Source organism: Xyrauchen texanus, chromosome 32, assembly GCF_025860055.1.
Source record: "Xyrauchen texanus isolate HMW12.3.18 chromosome 32, RBS_HiC_50CHRs, whole genome shotgun sequence".
Taxonomy (NCBI): domain Eukaryota; kingdom Metazoa; phylum Chordata; class Actinopteri; order Cypriniformes; family Catostomidae; genus Xyrauchen; species Xyrauchen texanus.
In genome coordinates, this window is record NC_068307.1 from 34,117,971 (window position 1) to 34,145,940 (window position 27,970).

General features: G+C 36.8%; 1 protein-coding gene across 1 annotated transcript; it reads left to right on the forward strand.

Annotated features, from left to right (window-relative positions):
* The first annotated feature begins 5,318 nt into the window (after positions 1 to 5,318).
* On the forward strand, positions 5,319 to 27,553 carry LOC127626360 (protein Wnt-4a-like). Its single transcript, XM_052102097.1, has 5 exons — positions 5,319 to 5,835; positions 21,419 to 21,654; positions 21,910 to 22,041; positions 24,291 to 24,433; positions 24,523 to 27,553. Exons 1-5 carry the CDS (start codon positions 5,759 to 5,761, stop codon positions 24,991 to 24,993), a joined length of 1,059 nt encoding a protein of 352 aa, XP_051958057.1. The 5' UTR covers positions 5,319 to 5,758; the 3' UTR covers positions 24,994 to 27,553.
* The last annotated feature ends 417 nt before the right edge of the window (positions 27,554 to 27,970 follow it).

The window sequence follows — 27,970 nt, forward strand, 5'->3', positions numbered from 1 at the left end:
CTGCAGCTAAACTTTTTAGGAACCACGTAATATAATTTTACTAAATTGTTTCCACAGTCAAGTAATATTCATGAGAACAGGCTGGAAAACATACTCTAACTTTAAAAAACTCAAAACCTCCCACCATTGATAAAAAGATTAATTGAAACTAAGCTGCAAAAACCACTCGTGCTATAGGTTTGCAATTTTCTGGCGTCAGACAGATGAATACATTTGAACACCCCTGCTTAAAAGACCAGTTTAGACTAACAGCAATTTCCACACCTGGTGTTGTTTGGTTACAATATTTATAGCACTTAAATTTGACTGTACAGTACCATAGTCTTATCATCATGATTATGTCAAAAATAAATAACAAAAAGAAATAAAAGGGTATTACCATGGTTACTTTTATGGTTATACCATGGAATTGTATTAAAGACATATGTTAAAAACAGTGTGAATTTTAGGAACAGTGTAATTTTAGTGGCTAATAAATGCAATGGAAACTTATAATACAGGTGGAGATGATGCTGTCTAATTTGAAGGATTCAAGATAAAATGTTTGAGGAACGCATTGAAGAGCAGACGCTAAGCAGAAGTCATGTAAAGTTTGCTAGGCACTGCAAGCATTGCTGTCTTCTATGAAATTACTGTTATGCACTTGCATGTTTAGCGCATGCTGTGAGGAGTCTACCCAGACGTCTGCAGCCCTTGCACCACAAGAATGGATTCATTCAGTGCTGGCACATGTCTTTAATTTCTTAGCATGGTGTGTCGTAAGTCAGCATCACTGAATGCTTGTTTGTCCACCACACATATGTGAGAATAAAGCATGCGCACACACGTGCACGCGCACACAAATACATGTTGGTACTCATATAATTATGAGGAAACTCCATAGACTTAATGATTTTTATACTGTACAAACCATATATTCTAACCCGTAACCCTACATCAACTCCTAAACCTAACCCTCATAGAAACCTTTTGGCATTTTTTCAAAATTACAAATAAAACACTTTATATAGTATGTTTTTAAAGCCGTTTGAATTACAGGGACACTAGGGGTGTCCTCATAAACCACATTTATAGAATAATACCCTCGTAATTACTAGTGTGTACCTAAAAAAGGTCCTGATACACCACAAAAAACAACTCAAATGTGCACACACACAACCATTTATGTCTTATTCACTTGAATTATATGGAAAAGGGTGGCCAAGAAATTTTTCTAAAATTCTAATTTTGTTTCATTGAAGAAAGAAAGTCATACAGTCAGTTTCAGTTTTCTTTTTCCAAGTCAACTACTGCCATGGTGGAGTAGTTTGAAGAGAATTTTGCTAAGTAAATTAAAGTCAACATGTATCTTGCTAGCTATCTCAATAACAACCAGTGTTGGAGAGTATCTACCTAAAATTAGCGATGCTACTTACTTAACTACATTATTTAGTAACATGACAGTAGCTCTGCTATTTTCACAATAGTGTAGCTTTTCTAGTAATAAGCTACTTTTTCCAATGAGTAGCGCTGTAGCATCACAATAGGCTACATTTGTCACACCAAGAGATACAGCTGAGAGGAATCAAACACACTTACTTAAGCCATTCTTTCTCACAGAATGATTGAGAGTTGGTAAGTCCAAATAATTTAAGTGAGTCAGTTTGTTCTTACAGTTAATGTAAATTAATTGGTTTAAAACGATTGATGGATTCACTTGCATGTAGCATTGGGAAGTCAATTCATTATAGTAAATCAGTTTGTTTTACCATGTGGTTTAATGAACAGATATTTGAAGGTAACTCTATCGCCCTCTTGAGTACTAAGGTTTGTTACCGCCACAGTAACGCAAAAGTTAACTTATGTTCAACAGAACCATTCACTTGCAATGAGTTGACCAAACATTTGCATACTTTTGTAAAGCATGTTTCTGGCCTAAGGGGCCGTTCACACTGAATGCATGTCTGTGTCCGCCTGCACTGTTTTTTATTGTTTTTCAATGTAAACATGCACTAGATGGAAATCTTTGATCGTTGCGCCATGTATCATTGTTTTTTCTGCATCTTGCACAGGTGTGTCATGTTTTTAAGACACTCTGCCAAGTTAAAAGAACTTCAAATTTTAAGAGACCTGAAGAGACCTGCGTTCTATTCCATTTGTAGCTTTTATTTGATCTAAGAACACCCCAAAGTCTATGCAAGATGGAAAAAGTATGTTTTGCAGCATTCCCAAATCAGCATCATTACAGAATTCTTCACTTAACTGAGTAAGACCAATTTGCCTCCACTGATTGCGGTTCCAAGACTGTTTGCTTTGCCTTAATGGGAAAGAGAGAATGCAAGCACAACAATTGTGAAAAAAATTGTGCCATATAGGCTGTCAACTCTCCAAACCTCATCTCCTTGGCTCCACTGAGTCCTTGTCCTATTGCTCCAGTATTATCAGTGGTGTTTGTGGGGATAACGGATCACACCTTTTTTTGTGAGTGTGGTATTGAACATGGGCCAAAACTCAGTAAATCAGCACCAGTGAGAACAGAACTTGCAAAAGGAGCCAGGAGCTATCCATGATGACCGTGGCCCTGAAGTTTAGACAGTGAGTCTGAGCTATCTACTGTATACTATTTAAAGACCTCATGGGAGATAAATCTACCAATGACAGTAACTAGTGCCATTTGTGTCCCTATATGACTTACTAATATAATTAACAACAACAAATACTGGACATTTGATTAGATAGATTTATCTCTTAGTGTGTAACTCAAATAAATGCTAAAATTAGGGCTGTTAATTTAACATGTTAATTTAGTGTGATAAATTATATTAAAATAATACTCTATTCAGTTCAGTGATATGGAAATCAAACAAATAATATTTAGAATATAATGAATTTGAATTATCTGCATTTTATTAGATATTATATATAATAATATTTATTGTTATTTAATTTATTATATTCTAAATTATCTTTATTTGGGGACCTTTCTCTGTAAATATTGATATGTGATTAATTGCTATTAATTAGATAAATTAATCTGTATATTTTTATTAAAAAAAAAAAAATATATATATATATATATATATATATATATATATATATATATATATATATATATATATATATATAAAATTTGACAGCCCTGGTTAATATAAAACATTAAAAAAAAAAATTTAATCCAGAATACATTTATTTTATTTGACATCTGCCTAGGCTAAATATTCATTTGATATATATGTAAAATACAAATTAAAAAAATAATGACGTTTGCACATGAAGCTCAAAATTTGAACTTTTCTGAATTCTTAGCACAAAGGACATTTATGTTCTGTGACCTGTGAATAATGTTGTATAGTTTTATTACTATAATTTTTTTCACTGGTCTTCAACCCTGCAGCATTCAAGCCCCAGAACATTTTGAATGTAACAGGGTTGAATGGTTCTTTCTAAAAGAAAAACACCCGTTGAGCCGTGGTGCTCATTTGAGCGTTGTCAGTTCAAGGCGGGCTCATGACATTTTCTGACTCAATTTGCCTCTCCTTTCTCCATCACTTACTGCCCATCCTCTTCTATACCTGTAAATAAAAAAGTGGCCAAAAGGAGGATAACAAAGATGAAACCATAGATTTGGTTGTGTAATAATTTAGAAATTGCAAGTGAGATGCCTCTAAACAAACTCACAGATCCAGACAATCAACACCAGCCTTTCTTTGACAAATGCCTCAGTTAATGTTACTCACTTTCTCCCTCTGTTGGTCGACAAAGAGATATCTGAGTGTCCCATTCAACCACCTTGTCTGTCCTGGCCAAATTCCCCCCATTGGCCTTTTTAAATCATGGCATCCTAATAATCTCCATCGCTGAATTGGCTACATCACTCTACTCTCTTCTCCATCAATAGCTGGTGTGTGGTGAGCGTACTGGCGCAATATGGATGCCATCGCATCATCCAGGTGGATGCTGCACACAGCTGGTGGTTGAGGAGATTTCCACTATAGTATGTAAAGCACTTTGAGTGCCTAGAAAAGCACTATATAAATGTGAGGAATTATTATTATTAGCCATGGTTATTACTGTAGAAAAACTATGGTATCTACCAAAAAAAAAAGAATGTTTTTAAGGGAAGGGACTTATGAAATCCACATATCCTTATCCACAGGTATGTTTAATTAAAAAGCCTAAAATGTACCCAACAATTCCATATTACAACATTAAATTATACGCCGTAAATAGTAATAGTAACCTCAAATTGTAAAAGAATAGTGTGCTTTACTTTTTTTTTTTTTTTACTTTTTTAAAGTCTGCTTATATTTTTATTATACTTCCTAGTTTTAATTAAGTTACCGTTACTCTCTAAATAAATCTCTAAAGTTGTTATTAATAAAAGCATTACTATAAACAGTAATTGAAATGTCACTTTTTGGAAACATAACTCAAATATTTACAATCTATAAATTTTGGCTTTGAGTACTAGAAACTCAAAATAATCAATAAAATACCCATAAGCCCTTGCCCTTGAATAATTTATGTATATTTGGTCAAAACAATGGAACTCATTTAGAATTTATATATATATATATATATCTTATCACTGTTGTTGTTGTTGTACTATTGTATCTGGTTGATAATTGAGGGTGATTAATCTTATGTCTGGTGAACCTGGAGCCTGTTAAGTTTAAGCCATTCTGCTTTACTCAATTGAACTTTACAAAACTGCAGATTTATGTGCACTAAGAAATACTGAGTAGAATTCAATGTGCCATCTGACTAACCTAGAGGCCAGTCATCATTTCTTTTACACTGTATAATACATGTTAAACCCAATTTAAACAATGAAAGCATTACAATGATACTGCAATAACAGATGAGTTTAGTTTACTTGTAACTAGTCAACGTAACTTAAAAATATATATTTTAGTTTACTTGAGCCAAATAAGTATATTAACTTTAAGTAAGGTCAACTAATTAGATTTTACAGTGTAATATGTAACGATAATAGCAATAATAATAAATGTCTCCAGTCTATTTTTGCACAAAACTGCTAGAATTCGAGACAGCCTTAAAATAGCATCTTAACCACAAAGTACTTGAGTTTGCGTTTGCCTTTGCCAAAAAGTATAAGCGGTTATACCTCGACTACAGCCATAGATTCTCTCTAGAGATCTCTAAAAAAATACTTGGCAGCCAAGAGTAAGACAAAATATATGCATGCACTAAACACGCCTTTATCTCCTTTCCCACACATCAAAACCTCCCCCAAATGTCGCACCGCCCCTACCAAACCCTCCTGGAGTCGGTAAATTCAGCATTCACTCTCTGCCTGAATTCAGTGTGGCATCTACTGGGCTCATCAAACTGAGGAGAACTTTATGAGAGCTTTAGATAAATGATATTATGCACAAGACTAGGGCTGTCATTTAGAGTCACTTTACCGGCTCGCCTCGGTTCATCTTTACCTGATGGTGTTATTGCGCAAAAGTGGACCGTGGAAACCGTTGCATGCGCTGTGAAGACATCGCATCAGTAGATATTGGTCGGCGTGAGGTTGCTGCCACATAAGATAAGCACTGAGTTCTAGCATTTGTTTAAAAGAGGAGGCAAGAACTGTTGACACAGACAGCCTTGCATCTAACTCAGTGGATGCGCAATGATGGATTAATCGCTTTTTTGAAGGGATCAATTCATGCGCGTTTCAGCAGCCAGCATCGCGGTGCCCCGATAAGATCCTCGTGCGGATTATATACCACCAACCTTTAACTGATTGTATCCCCTTCTTCTCAAGATGTCATCTGGGTATTTGATAAGGTCACTGCTTATGCTCTTTCTCGCGCTCTTCTCTGCCAATGCAAGCAACTGGCTGTAAGTGAAAAACACTGTTTCTCAGTCACTCACAATTTGATGTATATGTTGTCTGTTATTATGACTAGTTAATGTCAGTCAGTTACAAAACAATTAAATGTAGCATGTCAAATGCAACAAATGCACAATTTCAGAGAGAATTTGCAATGACTTGTTAATTTGGCAATCTATATTATGACTAAATGAAATTAAGACACGTGTTAATTCAAGATGGTTTGACCTTGAGTGAGTTTAAACCACTTTTAGAAAGTCTTTGCAACAGTGGCATGCATTGCAGGTTGGATGCATGTGTACACTTTGAATGAGAAATATGGTGTATAGGAGTAAATAAATCGGTCAAATTAAGCTATTGCATATAGTTTATGTCAAATAGAAAATTTAAGGAAATTAAATGGGTCATTTGGCTGAAATCATTATTGTTACCCATTCTTTCAGTTGTGCATGTGGCGCGCACAGCAAAGACAGCAATGTATGAATATGACAGTAATGACAGCACTGATTGTCATATTTACAACACAAAGGTGAGCTATATGAATTCATATTCGAATTTTTTTTGCAATGAGACATTGCAAAAGACATGCTCAATTAATGATACGTTTTTTATATCTCTGTACCTTATGCGAATGGCATGGTTGGTTAGGACCATATCAACATTAAAGTGTGCATTTCAAGGTATTTACAGTATAAGTATATTTATCTATATCCCTAGGGGAGAAATAGCTCATAATTTAATCGATTGTGGTGAAGTTTATATTTCGTTGGAAGGGTGTTTTTAACTAAAGGCGTGGTGACAGGTCTTGGACATGTAGAGACACGTTTCACACAAGGAAAACCTTCTACCTGTCTACAAAATATGATCATTCTGACGGGAGTCTGTACACTATTCCAGGCCCATCTCAGGACAGGTATTAGCAGGTAGCCGCATAGACATTATACAAGTTTTCTGCTCCAAACTGAAAATGCCACTGTTCCAGGTTTTGTTAGAAACACGTGGATATCGTGCTGAATTGTTAAGGAGATCTAAATATTCCTTGTAGATCAAGAAAAACTGTTTATTAGGTCTGAATTGTGTAATTAATTTTCACTGATATAGATGTTTGTATATTAGCTATTTAGTCGACTTTTCTGTTTGACTCCGAATACAGATTTTGAACTCATACTGTATATAAAGTACATGGTAGGTGTAGCATATGACAGTAAATAAAACTGTAAGGTTAAGCTAATATAAGTTTATGGATAATTCGACACTGAAGGAAATAAGACATGTCTTAGATACACTCACATTGTGATTGTTTACCCATGCGTAAACCTCCTGTAATTTGCGCAATATCCAAAACGCATTGAAGCATTAGAAGGTTCAATATTGGGTCTCTTAAAAAAAGGAGGATATTCTTTTAATATCCTAATTAATATATAATTAATATTGCTCAATAGGAACCGACATGACAACTGGCAATTAATAGGATCAATTCAGGTAAATTTGGCCACTTTTGTTTCTAGAGATGAATGGGGAAAAGTCACCCAGTTTACCTGGATTCAGCCTAAATCTACTGCTTCAGCTAAATTATGCCATTACTATAAGAAACATTTAATTACATTCGTTGCATGAAGACAACTTCAGACGTGTTCCTGAGGTAAATCTTCTAAACTGAAACAGTTTCCACACTTTGATCTTAGTTCAAATAAAATAAAATTAAATTACAGTGAAATGCAACAACACTGCATGTTTTGTCAATCCTAAAGTCTTCAAATGTAAACTCTCAAAGCGGTTACTTCTGATCTTAAATCGAAAAAAGATGAAAGCAGTGATTTAGTAAATTTACTTTGTATGTTTTGTTATATACATGATAAGAGATTGAATAAACGTTCTGTTTATGTTTGTCTCCTTTGTTTAAAATGAAAGCAGCTTAAAGGTCAAATTAAGTAAACTAACTCTTGCTGTTTTATTTCGCAATTCTTTGATGTATTTTAAAGAAGCTGTAAGTTGTTGTTAGTGTACAGTTCAAACGCACCTTGTGCTCTGAATAAACTCTCTCTCTCTCTCTGTTACGCGAATAAATTAATCTAAATAAGTGTGTTTTAACTTAATTGTTATCCATAATGTATGTGTTTAAAGTGAATAAATGTAATGTAATGTAACAGAAAATAATTTATATAAGTTACATGACATTAAAGAACTCAACAGCCATAATTGGATGTCGAGTTAAAACCTTTTCATATGTGAGATGAGCCAATCTATTATTACTCGTGAGCTTGTCAATCAGCACCTCTATCAAGGGTTTGAGGCGCGCAGGTGCAGGTCACGAGAGATGTTCAAGTGCACCTGCGCACCTTCAAACCTCCATCAAATGCACGCGCTTACTCACCGACTGACGACTGCGTTGCTTTATAATATTTCATTAATCAACATTTGCGGTTGTTTTGAGTATTAATGTCAAGGACTAAATTATTGATAAGGGACCTGAAACTCTACCTATCCATCTATCTATCTATCTATCTGGAAAAACCTTCCTTTTCTTGTTCCATTACACAATCATTTCTTAAATAAACACATTAAAGTTACATACTGCAGTTTTATAGATACATTGCATCAAGATGCAAATGATTTTTGGTGTGCTCAGGTCACAAAAAGGCACATTTGGGCAAATGATAGAGTGTTTATTCTTTGCATTAAATGGAAAAAATAGAGGTGGGGACATTTGCATGGGACAGTCAATAAATAGTTTGCAGCTGATGAGCAACATGAGACAAGAGAAACCCCTAATGCAAAATATATCCTGGCGCCGAGGGCTGATATCACAAATAACAGCAGTGACAAGAGGGTAATGAAGTTGTAAAATCTGTTGTCACATACCTCCAGTCATATTGCAGCCTATTAAAAGGCTAAATCATTTAAAACAGGCAACTTTCATTCTTGTCATGAGGCCAATCAAGGGCGAATGTTCAAAGATGTTGTTGAAAGATGGATGACAGGAGTAAAAGAGAAAGATTGAATACTACATAAGACCACAGAAAGATAATTTTGACCTGTCTCTCTTTCATTCCAGTGAAGATTTACAATAGTTTTTCTCCAGGGATTATAAAGATTGGGAGCCCCATCAGCTCCTCTTAGAGGCGTGCGCACCTCTGTGACCAAAAGATTAAACTATAATTTTGTGCTGTTTAATAAAATTAAGTTTCATTACTAAAATCTCATGAGCAAGACTGTCCTGTCTGTAAAATAACCATTTATCTTCCTTAATTGATATGTAAATTATACATTATATAATATATACACATATGTATATGTGTATATAATATATACACATATACATATACACTCACCTAAAGGATTATTAGGAACACCTGTTCAATTTCTCATTAATGCAATTATCTAATCAACCAATCACATGGCAGTTGCTTCAATGCATTTAGGGGTGTGGTCCTGGTCAAGACAATCTCCTGAACTCCAAACTGAATGTCAGAATGGGAAAGAAAGGTGATTTATGCAATTCTGAGCGTGGCATGGTTGTTGGTGCCAGACGGGCCGGTCTGAGTATTTCACAATCTGCTCTGTTACTGGGATTTTCACGCACAACCATTTCTAGGGTTTACAAAGAATGGTGTGAAAAGGGAAAAACATCCAGTATGTGGCAGTCCTGTGGGCGAAAATGCCTTGTTGATGCTAGAGGTCAGTGGAGATAGTTCAAGCTGACAGAAGAGCAACTTTGCCTGAAATAACCACTCGTTACAACCGAGGTATGCAGCAAAGCATTTGTGAAGCCACAACATGCACAACCTTGAGGTGGATGGGCTACAACAGCAGAAGACCCCACCGGGTACCACTCATCTCCACTACAAATAGGAAAAAGAGGCTACAATTTGCAAGAGCTCAGCAAAATTGGACAGTTGAAGACTGGAAAAATGTTGCCTGGTCTGATGAGTCTCGATTTCTGTTGAGACATTCAGATGGTAGAGTCAGAATTTGGCATAAACAGAATGAGAACATGGATCCATCATGCCTTGTTACCACTGTGCAGGCTGGTGGTGGTGGTGTAATGGTGTGGGGGATGTTTTCTTGGCACACTTTAGGCCCCTTAGTGCCAATTGGGCATCGTTTAAATGCCACGGCCTACCTGAGCATTGTTTCTGACCATGTCCATCCCTTTATGGCCACCATGTACCCATCCTCTGATGGCTACTTCCAGCAGGATAATGTACCATGTCACAAAGCTCGAATCATTTCAAATTGGTTTCTTGAACATGACAATGAGTTCACTGTACTAAAATGGCCCCCACAGTCACCAGATCTCAACCCAATAGAGCATCTATGGGATGTGGTGGAACGGGAGCTTCATGCCCTGGATGTGCATCCCACAAATCTCCATCAACTGCAAGATGCTATCCTATCAATATGGGCCAACATTTCTAAAGAATGCTTTCAGCACCTTGTTGAATCAATGCCACGTAGAATTAAGGCAGTCCTGAAGGCGAAAGGGGGTCAAACACAGTATTAGTATGGTGTTCCTAATAATCCTTTAGGTGAGTGTATATATATATATATGCGTGTGTGTGTGAAAATAAAATATATAATATTAACGCACATTTTGTCCAAAAGTTCTTACCTTGTATAAGTAAATAATCATTGTGTTGGAATGACCAAAGCTGAATTAATTGATCTAATCAAATTAAACAATAAACTTTAATGTTTTTTATATCTTTCACCACAAGTCTCTTGTTCCTGAGGCACATATTGCAGTTAATTCTTTATATAATCACTGTAGGGTTGCCACCTTGGCCTTGTTAAATTCCTGGACACCCTATCAATAACAATTGTGCGTGTCTTCAGTTCCAGCACATTCCGTTAAGGTTAGGTTTAGGGTTAGAGTTAGCGCCATGACAATACAATTCGACCTTTTGCTTCACTTGTGCTTGGGGTGGCATAGGGATAACTTGGGGAGGCAAAGTTTACTCCAGCACCCCCTTAGATCAGGCGCTACCCTTAAAGGTACATTTATATATTTAGTTCCCTCGGGAACAAACAAAAAAAAAAACACCTTTTTGTCTGCTTAAGGTTACAGATACCGTATGTACACTGCCTTATACCTTAAACTGTATGTTTTTTCCTGAGAGTGAATAAATCGTCCTTTAATATGATTCATTTACATGACTCATCCTAACAAACTGATTCACTAAAATGAATCAGACTTCACAATGACTTATATGAGAGTGAGAGGATGGTTTAGGATAGTTTAAAATACATCATCCAAATGAACAAATTCACTCAAATGAAGCAGACTTTCTAATGATTCATATGAGAGCGGTTTAGGAGAGCATGTTTGATCAGTTTCTTCTTCTTGAATGATGTGCATATAAACAAGTGCTCATATGGGTGAACACATCTGGAAAATGCTCAAATTCTGGGACAAATTGTAGAATTTCCAGAACAGGCCGCCAAAAACCACGACGATCCTGGAAAATCCTGGACTGGTGTTAATCCTAAATCAGTGCATTGTACATACAACATGACTAACTCAATAAACATTCTTATACTTATCAATTTGTTGAAATAGTCAGAAACAACGTAATTATTAACATTCCAGGAACGAAACGGTGTGAGTTACTGACATGATTTCCTCTACTACATCCATATGATTGAGTGGAATTATTTTAAACATTCTATTAAATATGAAATATTTATTTTATTGTTTTGCAGTAAACTAATTGGGTTTGTTGATATTGTATATAAATGAGATAACACTGCCATCTAGAGTTAAAGAAAGATTCTCTAGCCTTGCAGGTCTAAGTATTTCATCTTGTAAATTCAGCCAAACTCATAATTGAAAGCAAAAGGCCAAAAGACTTTTGCAGAAAGTGCTGTTTCCTGGTTCATTCTACAAGACTTAAACACACCACTGAGTCACTGAGGTATCGAGGAATTGAGAGCGGTTTCTCAGAGAAACAAAGTTAAACAAGAATGGCACATTTGTTTTTGAAAACATGTGGCATGGACGTTTGATTCACATTTGGGCCCTTTTGGATGACATCATCTTGTTTATAATCTCAATGATGCACACAATAGTGTGTGGGGAAAGCTTGCAATAACAAGCAACATCTTCTCAACACCATCTGTGTGAGTTATATGAACAGAAAATTGAAATAAATAATTTCCATTAATTTGCAAAGTAATGCTCTGCAGTAGCGTGTCAGTCATCCCTATATATTATTTCACCTCAATAATCTTCACAAAGTCATGTGCAAAAAGCAGCTACATGGTTGTATATTTAAGTTCATTACTAGATTTTAACATCTCAAGAAATTGTGAGTGGTGCTTGTCCATGCAAAACTCACTGCAACAATGCAAGGGTGTTGCTATGTGGATGTTAGGGTGCCCTGGATGGTTGCTATGGAATAAATGGTTACTTGATTGTTCCAGGTGTTTGCTTACTGGCTCAAGTCAAAAGAGCCCACCTCCTCTTGTACCTAGATATGGTTTGGAATGTGTCCCTCATTAAATATACAGCAAGTCTATGTTTTTTTTAGCCTGCCAGAAGAAAATCACAAGTCTGATTGCATAAAGAAGTAATCTTAAAAATAAATGCTTTGCAAGCATTAAAAATGATCGCCTTCTCCTGGACATGCATATCTCCTGGCATGCGATGAACAGAGGCGCAAGTGTCGTTCACTCTGGTGTGCATAATGGCATAAATAAATAAATACTTTATATAGCGACCAGCATTGTGTTCTCCATCATTCCTATTGGCCATGTTGAGGACAGAAAAGCACAGGGGTTTGACTGAATCTGAAAGAATCTGAAACCAGACCAGTGCTGCAGGGGGAGCCAGGAACAATCCCATTCGGATTCGGACCAGAGCTAACTTGCCCAGTATGAAAACAAACATATAAAGACTTGGTCTGTTCGGGTTCACACTTACGGAGGATGAAACCTGCAAAAGCAATAAATAAATACACAAATAAAAAAATCTGCATATTCGTGCATAATTAAATATATAAATTATCAAATGTGTTAGGAGATATACAAATAAATAAATAAATGCACCAATCAAAGCAAAAATAATAAAAATAAATAAATAAATGGCTGGGGAAAATGCACAAAAATGCATTTTTTTGGAAATGCAAAATTCACAATTCTATATTTCTTTAATCATATAAATGTGTATTTCCGTATTTGTTTTTCCTTCACGCAACATGCTTATGAGAGGATGTCAACAGCTGTTCAGGCATCACAGTCATATTATCGATAGGTGTAACGGTTTTTGGCTGGAGTTTGCTTTTTATTTAATTATTTGTATATATCCTCGCACATTTCATTATTTATATATTTATTTATTCACAAGTATATGGTTTTATTTACTTTATTTGTGTTAATTTATACATGTATTTGTGCATTTATTTATTTATTTAATATTTTTCAGGTTTCGTCCTCCATAACATTGTACCTGTTTATGTCCACTTTATAATAGGCTCTCAACCCACTTTTCATCATTATCTTCTAGAACCCAGTTAACATGAATATTATATTATATGATATTATACAGTAGTAATATATTTCTTTAAAGGGGTCATATAATGCCATTTTTGTACAAGTTAATATGAATCTTTAGGGTCTAAATGAAAACTTTCTAATATACTTTTATTAAAAATTCTCATTAGTATTTTAAGAAAACACTAATTTTACCTGCTCAGAAACAGCTCTGTTTTCAGCACGCCGTTTCAGTGCATATGACTTTAAATGATAATGAGCTTTGGTCACCCCGCCCCTCCGTTAGGGTTAGCGATTTGCAAAGATTAATATAAAGGTTAATAAAACGTTACACTTACTTCTTCTGGAGGTGCAGAGGGAATATAAATAGTTGGTACCCAATCTATTTTCAGCAGCAGCTTCTTAGCAAAACCAGCTTTATACTGACCCTCGTTTATAAAGCAGTCTGGTGAAAAATGATTCGCGCAAACATGAACGCATTGACGTTGCTCGTGGGGAATATTCCCATCGTAAACAAAACTCAGCCACTGCGTCTTCAGCGGTTCAGATTTAGGAACATCAAAATGACTGCTGTGTTCGTTATTACACCGAAGAACAGAACACCACAATCGCTTAGGCGCCATTCTGCTCCAGTGTATCAACAATGATGACGGACTATGATTGACAGCTCGCTCACAACGAGGGCGGGTCTGTGTTGAAACACTGCTGTCAATCAACAATCCTGGGAGGGGCGTCCGACCGTGTGACGTCACACGGTCGAACGGCTCGATTTGAGGCAGGGGAAAATATATAAGGAGATTAAAACAAAAACACTGGATGGATTTTTATCATAATAGGATGGTTGTGTACAGGCACAGCCAACACAAATTTCAGTACAATCAACTTGAAAAAGTTCATGTACCATTATATGACCCCTTTAATAAACTCTTGCGCAGGGCATTGCTATGCAGTCCGGTTAAACAAAGGGGTTCTAAATCGTCAAACTTTTGCAGCATGTGCAGACTATTTATTTAATTAAATCGCACAAGGCTTAGTTTAGGGGTTATAAGCAATAGTAATAGTCATGTTGTGTTTTATTAATACTTATAGTATTATGGTGTACAGAAATTACTTGCTGATGGACATCTGATGTCTTTAAATAGCTGTGCATGTATTGATAATAAAAATGGAAATATGTGGGTGAAATATGAAGGACGGAAATGCATCAATTCCCCGAAACACCCCAGTCGTACAACACTAAATTTATATCCGACAAACATCTTTTAATACAAGCACTAGTGCTCTGTGACGCACAGCTGACAAATATGTAAATATCAAATATTGTTATAAACATCATGAGATTGTGGCCCTTGGACCCTGTAGCATGCATGTTTATTTTCTGTCAGTTGCTTGTACAGGGATGCTATTTACCTTTTACTGTGCTAATTCTTTCCAAGACAGGAAATGTCAACAGGCATAGTTTGGTTATTCAATAAATGGTATAAAAAGATGCACAGTGAAAGTGAAACTTTCTACTTTTATGCCGACATCCTTCACCATGAACTTGTTGGACCTTGTTTCTTTTGCAGCTGGTAGTTTGTTTAGATGTTGACAGCAGTTAAAAGGCCAGTATGCAGCCAGGTACCTGTGTCATCTTATTCTATTTCTTTCTCTCATACGGCCATCTTATACGGCCTGGTTGCGTGCTAAGTCGTGCTTTGCTGAGCCATCTGGAGCCAACAGTGCTTGGAGGCCAGGGAAAAGTAATTCAACATAAACACGACACAAAAGAAGAAGGCACCACGCTCCAGGTGGACTGCTCCAGCAAAAACCTCCCAGAAAGCGCAAAGGAAGGCATCTCCATTCTCTTTCTGGGCGTCAAAATCCCACAGCTTTCCTCAACTTAGTTGTGGGAGTAGAAAATACATTGTTTGAAAATAAAGAAGAGTGATATGGAGGAAAACAGGGAGATAGAAATGGGGAGCAATGACAAACAACTCTTCTTTATCCTCAAGGTCTTGAACAATAATTTTCCCAGACAAGAAGTTTCAAAATAAAGAACCAAATGTGCAGCTTCAGGTGTTTGTCAAAATTACAAAGTTTGATATAGACGCTAGTCATACGAGAGCATCTGGCACTGATATTCTATATTCTTTTCAGTGTTGTAGTACGTGAGACCGGACCATATTTTCATGGTCTTGGTCTTATGGACTCGTGACCAATTTGACTTGGTCTTGACTCATACTCGAACAAGTGTTAACCCAGAGTTCAATCTAATCTCTTACAGTGAATCGAAAAATCTATACAGTGAAAGTTTCGATTTAACTGACAAACATTTTTGACTGACAATATCAGAGATCTTGACATTTGTCCCGCATTTCAATCAACTGCTTAGAATGAGAACTAGTGATACCCGATTCATGAATAAATAATTCTATTGAGTCGGTTCTTTTTAGTGAATTGGCCAAACAGGTTAGCAAAAAGTTCTGAATCGTTTGGCTATTCAGTCCGATTAGTTCGGACTGCTATCTCACTTATTTGCAGCAGCTTCTCACTCATTAAAACAGCATCGGGATATTTTAGAAAACAAATTAATCATTGGATAAAGTGGATATTTACCTACAGTCAACCAAAGACTGTTTTTTGAGAGAACTTTGAGAAACTTGCATTGGTGCTGTGACTGGTTAATAAAGGTCTGTTCACACCAAATGCATTGTTGTGACCACTCATGCTGTTTTTCAGTTGTTTTTCTATGTAAACATGCTAAACGGATGTCTTTGACTGTTGCATTATGTATCGCTGTGTTTTTTTGTTGTTGAATATAATAGTTTACAGAAGCTGGTAGTTTGTAACATAAGAACTTTGAACCTTAAATTTAAGTTTTCACTGATATTTTGTTAACATTGACATGTCGTAATTATAATACCAATTTGTTCACTTAACCTAGGACATGTCATTTATTACATTTTTATTCTCAACTGGTAATATAGTGTAACCAACATAAGCTTAAGAAAATAATAAAGGAGGGTTATTTGATAAATGCACCTAGATTCAATAGTTATTTAAATTATACATTTAGTACAGTCATAAAAAACTCTTGTCTTGGACTCGGCCCTCTCTGGTCTTGATCTTGACTCGTACTCGACCCTCTTATGGTTTCGGTCTTCACTTGGACTCGGATGAGCTGGTCTCGACTACAACCCTGATTCCTTTTGCCATTTGGCTGCCAGATTCATTATCAGGTCAGGATCACAGAGGTAATTTACAAATAGTGAAACAAACAAAAGCTGTAAACATGCATGCAAGCTTAAAAAGCATGCAATAGTCAACAGATGCTTTACATGATAAAAAAGAAACTCAATCCGCCTTTGACACAAACAGCTAAGTAATCCCACATACAACAACACAAAAACGTACACACATCTGGTCGGTGATGTCATCCCCTGGTTGGATGCAAGGGTTGTGAACGAATAGGGAGAGGTTATCAGGATGGTCTTCTGGACAAGGAGGTGTTTGGTTATTATCTGCCCCATCTATGGCCCACCAAATCATCGCTAGTCAACAGCAGAGAAAGGTAGGATGTAGCATTCCAAGCTGTGAGGATTTAGATGTGCCATTTTTAACTCTAGAAAAGTATGAGTATGTAAAGAGCACAGGACCTCTTGAAATGAAGCAGACACTAAGACACTACTAAAAAATATTTGCAATTACAAGATTTCTTGACTAGAATTGCACAGAGATAATTGGTATCGGCCAATAATAGTAATTATAAGACATTGGCCAATTGTTTAAAAAAAAACAACCGATAATCATGGACAATTATTTAACAATTCTTCTTTAGAGAATTTGAAGATAAACATTACGTCACTAGAAATGCACAGATTTGATTGGTATAGGGCAATCAAATTGCCCTAGTTATCAGTGCTATCAAGACATCAGCCCATTGTTTAAAAACAGCCAATGTTTAGGGCTGATTATTATGCCAACACTTTTTTTTTTTGTTGCAAGAATTACAAGAGAAACAATTTGTGACAAGCAATGCACCGATGTTATTAGTATTGGTCGATAAAAGCAATAAAAATTGGCCCAAAAATGGGGCGGGGTTCAGCCAAGAGTTGAGCGGGGGGGTTCGCTGTATTTTTCTGCAATGGCAGCACCATTTTGTGGTCTGTTCAGCATAACGCAGCGGCTAATTTTAGCTTATCGCGGACCATTCGGCCCGTTTCGCAGCCGACCAACCCCAAGCCAGTTAAAAGCAGTTATCTGCGATTGTTTAATGATCAAGGACAATTATTTATGCTAACATTATACAGCATTACGTTGTAGTTCAAAAACTACAAGATGAAACTTTCGTGACTAACAATGCACCGATGTTATTAGTATCAGTCGATAAAAGCAATCGTCTGCGCTACCGGACATCAGCCTATTATTTAAAAAAAGCAGATGATCAGGGCCGATTATAAAAGCCAACATTATGCCAATGTTTATTTTTTCCCAGAATTACAAGATGAACATATTGTGACTAGTCGATAAAAACAATTATCTGCTTAAAACAGCCGATGATCAGGGCAAATTATTTCCTGACAATCAGATGGGGGTGAAACAAAAAACACATAGGACAATTAGCCTACAACTCGTACTGTGTGTGAAAGAAAATGTCTCTTGTGGAATTACTTTAAACTGGGTGACAAGGACAGCAGTGTTTCAATTCGTAAGCTTGGAACTACCGTTAAAACGTTTAGAATTAATTTGATTAGCTCAACACAGCAAGTTAATGTGAGTTGAGAACATTCAAAAAAATTTCTTACCAATTTAATATGGGCTTGACAGGAAGCTATTCAGAATTTAGTTAAATGTGAGTTAAGAATGTTAATGTAAATTAATAATGTGCTTTTTGTTTCAGTGTTTTGTTTATAACTATGACCAGTTACACTGAGACATGGAGGACATGTAGAGATAAAAAGAATACATTTATTATATAACCCTTACCTCTACCTCATCTATTTTTTGTAGTTGTGCCCAAACCCCTTTAGTATTCCTCAATCTATCTCTTATAAATAGTGTAATACCAAAAAAAAAGGCAACAAAATGTATTTGTTTAATGGTTTAAGAACAAAAAGTGTATTTGGTCTTTAGAGACCCTGCGATATGTAAGAGTGTTGTTTTTCTGCACTTCCATAAATTATATTTTTATGATTATTTCATATCTATTTAAGTTTACTTTTCACAGGATATTGGTTTCTTTGTTTATTACAAGAGAAATTAGTACTACACTGCCTTGCCAAAAAAAATAAGTTACATACTGTAATATTTCTTTGGACCGCATTTATCTTTGTTTAAGGCACGCATTCGTCGCGGCATTGTTCCGACAACCTTAAACAAAGTTGCAAAACTGATTTCAGTCCATTAACTTTTGGCCGAGATCTTTTATTGATGACGGGAGAGTCGAACCACTCAGTAAAGTCTCCTCCAGCACATCCCAAAGACTTTCAATGGGGTTAAGATCAGGACTCTGTGGTGGCCAATTCATGTGTAAAAATAATTCCTCATGTTCCCTGAACCACTCTTTCACAATTTGAGCCCGATGAATCTTGTTATTGCCATCCTGGTATATGCCCATGCTGTCAGGAATGAAAAAATCCATGGATGGGATAACTGGTCATTCAGTACATTCAGTGAGTCAGCTGACGTAATTGTTTTGCAGTATAACGAGCCTAGACCTGACCAATTGAAGCAACCCCAGAGCATAACACTGCCTCCAGAGGCTTGTACAGTGGGCACTATACATGGTTACATCGCTTCCCTTATTACCCTAATGCACCCATCGCTTTGGTATAGGGTAAATCTGGACTCATCAAACCACATGTCCTTTTTCCATTGCTCTACAGTCCAATCTTTATGCTCCCTAGCAAATTGAAGTAATTTTTTCCAATTAGCCTAACTAACAAGTGGCTTTCTAGTGGCCACACAGCCGTTTAATCCCAATCCTGTAAGTTCTCGATGCATTGTGCATGTGTAAATGCTCTTATTTTCACTACATAGCCGTGAGGTCCACTGTCAATTTTTTTACAATCACGATCATTCAAGATTTATTCTGCAAAGCTGATGGTTCCAGGTTTGAATAATTTGTTGGACAGTTCTTAACCCAATTCCAGTGATTTCAGCAATCTCCTTAGTTGATTTTTTGCTTGATGCATGCCAATAATTTTCCCCTTCTGAAATACAGTAACATCTTTTCTATGACCACGGGATACGTGGTCTTCTGACATAGTTGTTTAAGAAACGAGAAACTACACTCTGCATCAGTTAGGGTTAAAAGAATTGTTGCCAGCTGAAACATATTAATCACTGCAATAATGATCCAATCATAGGCTCTTAAATATCTGCTTATTTAAATACAAATGGTGACTTCTTTTTTTTTTTTTTTTTGCCTGGCTGTGTATATTCATACGAATAAACACTAAATCATGTTGATTTTCTGTGCAACAGTGGTGAATTATCAGTATCTCATATGCGTGTACACATACATATTGTACTTGTTATGTCTTACTCAATGTGGTGCTGATGTTTCAGTGATGGAATTTATTTACATGTGACATTGCTAACTGACGTACAAAGACCATTGAAGTAAAACACGTGAACAGTATGATATGACTATTGTCATTTGGGTGTTCTACTGAAATAAATTAAGTTGTTCATCTATTTAGGCATCATCACTAAGTGCCTGAGAAAGTACATTTGTGTAATGTACGTGCAATTAAGGTGTATCTGATGTGTTAAGTGTTGCTCAATATGTGTTTGACAGCCAGTTGCATCTCATGAAACTTCAGTGAGAAAATAATTAATCCTGTTCAAGATTTGTCCTGATTTGTTGCATTATCTCTTTTGATTTATGAAAAATAAAGCATCAAAATATATTTAATTTTATTATTTTCAAATCGTCTTGAAAATATTTTTAACATTTGACATTATCTGGGTATTTTGTACATCCATTTTTGATAGATATATGTGCTGGGTCTCTAAAGACCCGAATATATAAGAGTGCTTGGGAAAATGACCATGCATTTAAGGGCATTAAAGTTGTGTCATTAATTATTAGTAATTTGAAACAAGGTAGCATAAAACAGAAACAATCAGATATCAATATTGGCACACACATTTTGTATTGGTGCATTCCTCTTCTTGATAAAGATGATGCATACATTTGATTTTGAGCCAGAACCTGACTAAATAAACCATGCCATCCCTTGGTACTTTCTTTGCAAGTAATTGCATATTTACAGAGCACAGCACCTTCAAAGCCATCCTGAGGTCTTTCCACCATAATACACATTATATTTTTGTAGAAAATTTAATCAATATTTTTCAAAAATGTATAAACCCAAAATGGACGCAAATTTAATTTCTACAAACTTGACACATCTTTTTCAAAGAATTCACACTTTTATCTTCTTGGACATCCTTATTTGTCAATGACTTGTTGAGCTGGAGAAAAAAGCCTATATTTATAAGGTGCCACACAGAGATGAACCCGAGTAAGCTCGGCAGACCATTGAAAGTGATGCTTTTGTCCCTCACATCTCAGAGTGCTTCCCCGACCTTGTGGCCCTGGAGGTGATGGGAGAAGATGATGTCCAACCGTTTCTCTCAACAACTCTCATACCTTATCTGCTAAGCAGAGTATTCCAAGAACCTCATACTGTAGGACGGAAAGGCCACAGTTTATGCTTTTTGTGCTTTGGAGTTCCTTAAACAAACACAAAGTTGTAAGGGGGTCACTGAACTTGTGGAATGATGCATAGGTTGATCACTTTCGTCAAACAGCATGCACAAATCACAAACACCATATTTGAACTTCCTTCTTCCATCTATAAAAGCTTCTAGATACAAAGTTAAAATAAAAAAATAACTTAAGGTTTTTCTCTCCACTACCTCAATATTTTATCAAGTTTTTCCTTGCAACAGTTGCCTTTGGCTTGCTCACTTTGGGCTTAAAGACACCAAGGCATGATTAGCGTGAAAAGCGCTATACAAATGAGCAACTTGACTAATACAATAAGGTCTGTATTTATTAAAATATGTGAACGGGTATTAATTACCAGTCTGTTGGTTTGCCCTCAGATACCTGGCAAAGCTGTCATCGGTGGGAAGTATTTCCGATGAAGAAACGTGTGAGAAGCTCCGGGGACTGATTCAGAGGCAGGTTCAGATCTGCAAGCGTAACGTGGAGGTGATGGATGCCGTCCGCAGAGGTGCGCAGCTTGCCATTGACGAGTGCCAGTTTCAGTTCCGCAACCGACGCTGGAACTGCTCGACGCTAGAGAGTGTTCCTGTCTTTGGAAAAGTAGTCACCCAAGGTAGTCACCTCTACGGCTGTTTGAATGGATTTAAAAGGACTATTTTACCCAAAATGATAATTCAGTCATTATTTTATTATGGCAAATAAACCGTGTGAAGACTTTTTAAAAATTCACCTTTTGTGGTCAACGGATGAAAGAAAGTCATAAGGGTTCGGAGAAACTAAAAATAAATAATAACAGAATTTTTATTTTTGGGTGAACTATTCATTTAACACCAAGTGGATTCTTAAATGTGCTTTTTAATAATCACAGGTACTAGGGAAGCTGCCTTTGTGTATGCCATATCTGCCTCTAGCGTAGCCTTTGCAGTGACTCGGGCGTGCAGTAGCGGGGAGCTCGACAAGTGTGGATGTGACCGCAATGTACATGGTGTCAGTCCTGAGGGTATGTCGGTTTTGTCAATGTTTGAATACTGGTCTTAAGGATTAGTGGTCAACAGATACAGATAACTATAGAGAAGTGTGGCTGAGGGATGATAAATTGTTCATATACTCTATAAAGCTTACAGTACTGTATATGACATAAGCTAATACAATTTAATTCACCATTAGCAATTCGAGATGTACACATATATTCTGAAATGTAACAAACAATTTGTCAATAATATGCTTAATTTATGCCAATATAATGGTATATTACTAATTAACTTTGAATTGCATTCAGGTTCGTTTCTTCAACTTTGGACACGTCCCAGGGGTTCATTTTTTTATAAAAAACTTAACAGATTTCACCCTTTTCCTTATTTGTAATATGATATAATAATGTCTCATTCAAAATGAAAAATTACCAGGCCTTTATAATTTATTTTTAGTACTTTTTAAATGCCTTTTATGTATAGATTTTATGATTTCAGCCTTGACCCAGACTTTTAATATTGAACTATGTAAATCCATTATAAAGATTACAAATTCTGACATGTTCAAAGGTATGATGATCTAAACAGAGTGAAATAAACATAAAACATTTTAATGTCCCATAGTTTCACCAAACCAAACAATTTTGCCCCTAATAACGTTTTTTCAAAAGGTAACGTACTTGTTTACCTAGTCGACACAAGTATCAGTGAAGAGCATGAAATATGATACAAGTGATGTTTGAAAGAAACGCAAAGAAAATTCTTGGTAAAATTCACTATTTTTATTGAGTATTTTTATTTGCCTTCATTTCCAGTGATGTCGTCATTTTGTAAAATGCTACAAAAAAGTGTGAAAATACTATTTAAGTGTGTGTATTTATGATACATAAAATGTTACTTGTGAAATTAGCCTTAAGAGTATGAAAAATGTTTGACTTCACTAGTATAAGTACACTCACCTAAAGGATTATTAGGAACACCTGTTCAATTTCTCATTAATGCAATTATCTAATCAACCAATCACATGGCAGTTGCTTCAATGCATTTATGAGTGTGGTCCTGGTCAAGACAATCTCCTGAACTCCAAACTGAATGTCAGAATGGGAAAGAAAGGTGATTTAAGCCATTTTGAGCGTGGCATGGTTGTTGGTGCCAGACGGGCCGGTCTGAGTATTTCACAATCTGCTCAGTTACTGGGATTTTCACGCACAACCATTTCTAGGGTTTACAAAGAATGGCGTGAAAAGGGAAAAACATCCAGTATGCGGCAGTCCTGTGGGTGAAAATTCCTTGTTGATGCTAGAGGTCAGAGGAGAATGGGCCGACTGATTCAAGCTGATAGAAGAGCAACTTTGCCTGAAATAACCACTCGTTACAACCGAGGTATGCAGCAAAGCATTTGTGAAGCCACAACACGCACAACCTTGAGGCGGATGGGCTACAACAGCAGAAGACCCCATCGGGTACCACTCATCTCCACTACAAATAGGAAAAAGAGGCTACAATTTGCAAGAGCTCACCAAAATTGGACAGTTGAAGACTGGAAAAATGTTGCCTGGTCTGATGAGTCTCGATTTCTGTTGAGACATTCAGATGGTAGAGTCAGAATTTGGCGTAAACAGAATGAGAACATGGATCCATCATGCCTTGTTACCACTGTGCAGGCTGGTGGTGGTGGTGTAATGGTGTGGGGGATGTTTTCTTGGCACACTTTAGGCCCCTTAGTGCCATTTGGGCATCGTTTAAATGCCACGGCCTACCTGAGCATTGTTTCTGACCATGTCCATCCCTTTATGGCCACCATGTACCCATCCTCTTATGGCTACTTCCAGCAGGATAATGCACCATGTCACAAAGCTCGAATCATTTCAAATAGGTTTCTTGAACATGACAATGAGTTCACTGTACTAAAATGGCCTCCACAGTCACCAGATCTCAACCCAATAGAGCATCTTTGGGATGTGGTGGAACGGGAGCTTCGTGCCCTGGATGTGCATCTCACAAATCTCCATCAAGTGCAAGATGCTATCCTATCAATATGGGCCAACATTTCTAAAGAATGCTTTCAGCACCTTGTTGAATCAATGCCATGTAGAATTAAGGCAGTTCTGAAGGTGAAAGGGGGTCAAACACAGTATTAGTATGGTGTTCCTAATAATCCTTTAGGTGAGTGTATATAGAGATAACCTCACATAAATGTAGAAACTAGAGAGTGGTGGCCTAAAAAAAATGTATTTCTTGTAAAGCCTTTCCGATCCTTGACTCTTTATCTCAACAGGTTTCCAGTGGTCAGGATGCTCTGACAACATTGCCTACGGGGTTGCTTTTTCCCAGTCTTTTGTAGACGTCAGGGAAAGAGGTAAAGGACAGTCATCCAACAGAGCCCTAATGAACCTTCATAATAATGAGGCAGGAAGAAAGGTAAGAGGTATTTTTAAAGGCAGTCATTTAATAATTTTTTTTTTAACAATCCAGGCATTAATAAATAATGTTTCCTTTACTGTTTGAAGGCAATTCTGAACCACATGAGAGTGGAATGTAAGTGCCATGGTGTTTCAGGCTCCTGCGAGGTGAAGACCTGCTGGAAGGCCATGCCACATTTTCGCAAAGTGGGCAACATTATCAAGGAGAAATTTGATGGAGCCACAGAAGTCGAGCTGCGAAAAGTGGGTACCACCAAAGTTCTGGTTCCACGGAACTCGCAGTTCAAACCGCACACTGATGAAGATCTGGTATACCTGGATCCGAGCCCAGACTTCTGCGAACACGACCCCAGAACACCGGGTATACTGGGAACTGCTGGTCGCTTTTGCAACAAGACCTCAAAGGCCATCGATGGCTGCGAGCTCATGTGCTGTGGTCGAGGATTCCACACAGAGGAGGTGGAGGTGGTGGACCGATGCAGCTGCAAGTTCCATTGGTGTTGCTACGTCAAATGCAAACAGTGCCGCAAGATGGTGGAGATGCACACGTGTCGGTGATTCACAATTACAGAACTTTCTAGAATGGTTCCCTCTTACCCCTACCACCACTTCCCTACAAGCCCAGGGAAACTAGACTAATACAATACGCAAGAAGGGAAGACGAGGACATTCCCAGACATTTCATGCAATGATAGAACATGTCATACATGAGACACGAAAATATAGGGGCAAATATAGTTTTGAGACCCAATTGAGAGTATTTTTCTCTCTCGTTCTGCTTTTGATTGTGGTTGCTCTCTTATTTTTATATATATATATTTTTTTAACTTATTGGAATGAAAATAGAAAGTGAATCTTTAATGTGACGTACGTACCAGGAGAGTGCCAATGGGAATTGAACCTGAGGGATAATGGGCACATGAATATGGAGAAAGGTCATATTGTTTGGGGCATTGGCTCTAAAAGCCTTTCCATTGTTAATGCTGCTTTGGGGTTTCATCTCGAAAGATGGACATTGGACAAACAGAAATATCATACTCCACACATTGAGATGCAGTCCAGTTGTACATCTACACTGCAAAAAATTTTTTAAAATCTTACTCAAAAAACGTCTTGTTTACAAATACTTGAGAAGCAAAATGACAACAATATCAGTGACATTTTAACAACATTTAGTGAGGTTTCTGCTCAAAATTAGAAACAACGATTTGCCAATGAGGTAAACAAAATAAAATTGTCTTCCTTTTGAATTACGTTTATTTTTCTTATCCCATTGGCAAAGAGTTTTTTCTTGTTTTAAAGTACACTACATCAATTTCTACGGATTCTTGTTTCATTTTTCCTTTGAAATGAACAAAATAAAAAAATTTGGCCATACATGAAACAATCCGTTTTCATAAACCTGCTACGTTAAGCTTACAATAATTTACATTTATGCATTTGGCAGACGCTTTTATCCAAAGCGACTTACAGTGCACTTATTACAGGGATAATCCCCCTGGAGCAACCTGGAGTTTAGTGCCTTGCTCAAGGACACAATGGTGGTTTGAACCAGTGTCCTTCTGATTACCAGATTACCAGTAATGTGCTTAGACCACCACACACACACACACACACACACACACACGCACACACACACGCACACACACACGCACACACACGCACACGCACGCGTTATCAAACAGGCCAAGTTTTCTCTACTCAGCATAGTCAGTAATAGATAGAATATTTTCAGTCGGGTCTCTTTGCTGGTGGTGATTAATTTATATTGTCCAGAGTCTGTAGTTCTGATGTTTGTGATGAGAACCATGGGGTTCGAACCAGCGAACTTCTGATTAACCCTGTGCTTTAGCCACTACGCCACCGCCACAAATCACAATAATGATTTTCCAATTCCAAAATCCAATCGTCATTTCAAAGGTTAGCGTTGCTCAAGGCCAAAAACATACTTTACGATTTGTGATCTGAAACATTTTGGAAAGGAACAATGCACAAAATCGAGTTTTTGCAGCCAAAAGCACCTGTGTACATGTACTTGAGTAGAGTCAATTTCAGCCTTAACTTTTGTAATCTTTGTAAACTTTTAAATTTTGTAGGTTTCCAGTAGGTCAAAAGAACATCAGCAGATTACTTACTTTCTCAGAATACTTGTACATCTTGGCGTAGCTCCAGTTGTCAGATCAGCTTTGCTATGGTGATTACAGGCAACCATGAGTATATCTCAAACCCTGAGATTCATCAGTGAAGAAGAGCGTTGGTGAGGCACAACTGACGTAAAAGATAAAACAATCTTCCCCTGAGTTTCTTGCAATTTTACGTTTCAACCACAGATGTCAATAGAGAGCCTAGAATTCATAAGAGGAAACCTCACAAAATTTTGTCATATTTCTCTGAAACCAAGACTTAGCTTGCACCTCAAGTAAGTGTATCTTGTTGTAAGGATTATTTTTCATGGAAAACAAGACAAAAATACAGAGTAAGCAATTGATTTTCTGTACTTTCCAATAAAAAAGTAGCATTTTTAAATAATTGTGGTCATTCATTCGTGTAGCTGTGATGCTGCTTAAATTTCAGAATCACTCATAATGTACAGCTTTGGTCTTCTGTATACAAGTATTAAAGTGCCTCCTGCTTTTTTTGTAGGGATGTAAACCAACTCCAATCAAGATGGAGTAGAAATATTACAAGTATTTTGCTCTTGCACAAAGCGATTAAGAAAACTGACTTAACTGTTGAAAAGGAGTGTTTTCAAAATAAAACTGCATTGAATTTTTTAATCAGAAATCTATTGACTCAGACACACAGTCAGCAAGTATATCATTGGTTCTGTAACAATGCATCCGAGGCAAAGCAAAAATGGCTAACAAATGGCACCCCAAGTCAACCACAGGTTATGGATTCTGTGCACAATGACTCCAGCACTTTTCCTCTCCAGATGCACATACAGTACTACAAATAAACAAATTTCCCAGCATTCCCTGCTCCATTAAAATACAGAGTGACTGAATTATTTATGGAAAATATGTACAATACCATAACACCTAGCTTTTCTATAGTAAAAACTGCTATCCAGTATGCTTTTAAAGAAACATAGATTTGTAAAGACTTATACACTGAAGAGGACTGTATTTCATATGAATGTATGTTAAATTGAAATATATGCTGTGTCAAAGACTGACATTCTTGTGCTTTTTCTTGTTGTTGGGTGAAAATGCCTTCATTGCTCTTTAAGAATGACAAAATATGGAAGTATACCCTGTTGAAAATACCTGCATTGCTGTCACAAGAACACAGTTACAGAGCACATTATTAGGAACACCTGTACACCTACTTATTCACGCAATTCAGATGCAGATACGGGTCAGCAGCTTCAGTTATTGTTCATATCAACCATCAGAAGGGGGAAAAATGTGATCTCAGATTGTTGGTGCCAGATGGACTGGTTTGAGTATTTCTGTAACTGCTGATCTCCTGGGATTTCAACAGTCTCTAAAATGTACTCAGAATGTTGCCAAAAACAAAAAACACATCCAGT

Coding starts and splice junctions, on each gene's coding strand:
- LOC127626360 (XM_052102097.1), top strand. CDS start 5,759: ATGTCATCTGGGTATTTGATAAGGTCACTGCTTATGCTCTTTCTCGCG. Junction 21,655..21,909: donor TGGAAAAGTAGTCACCCAAG/GTAGTCACCTCT, acceptor TAATAATCACAG/GTACTAGGGAAGCTGCCTTT. Junction 24,434..24,522: donor ATAATGAGGCAGGAAGAAAG/GTAAGAGGTATT, acceptor TACTGTTTGAAG/GCAATTCTGAACCACATGAG.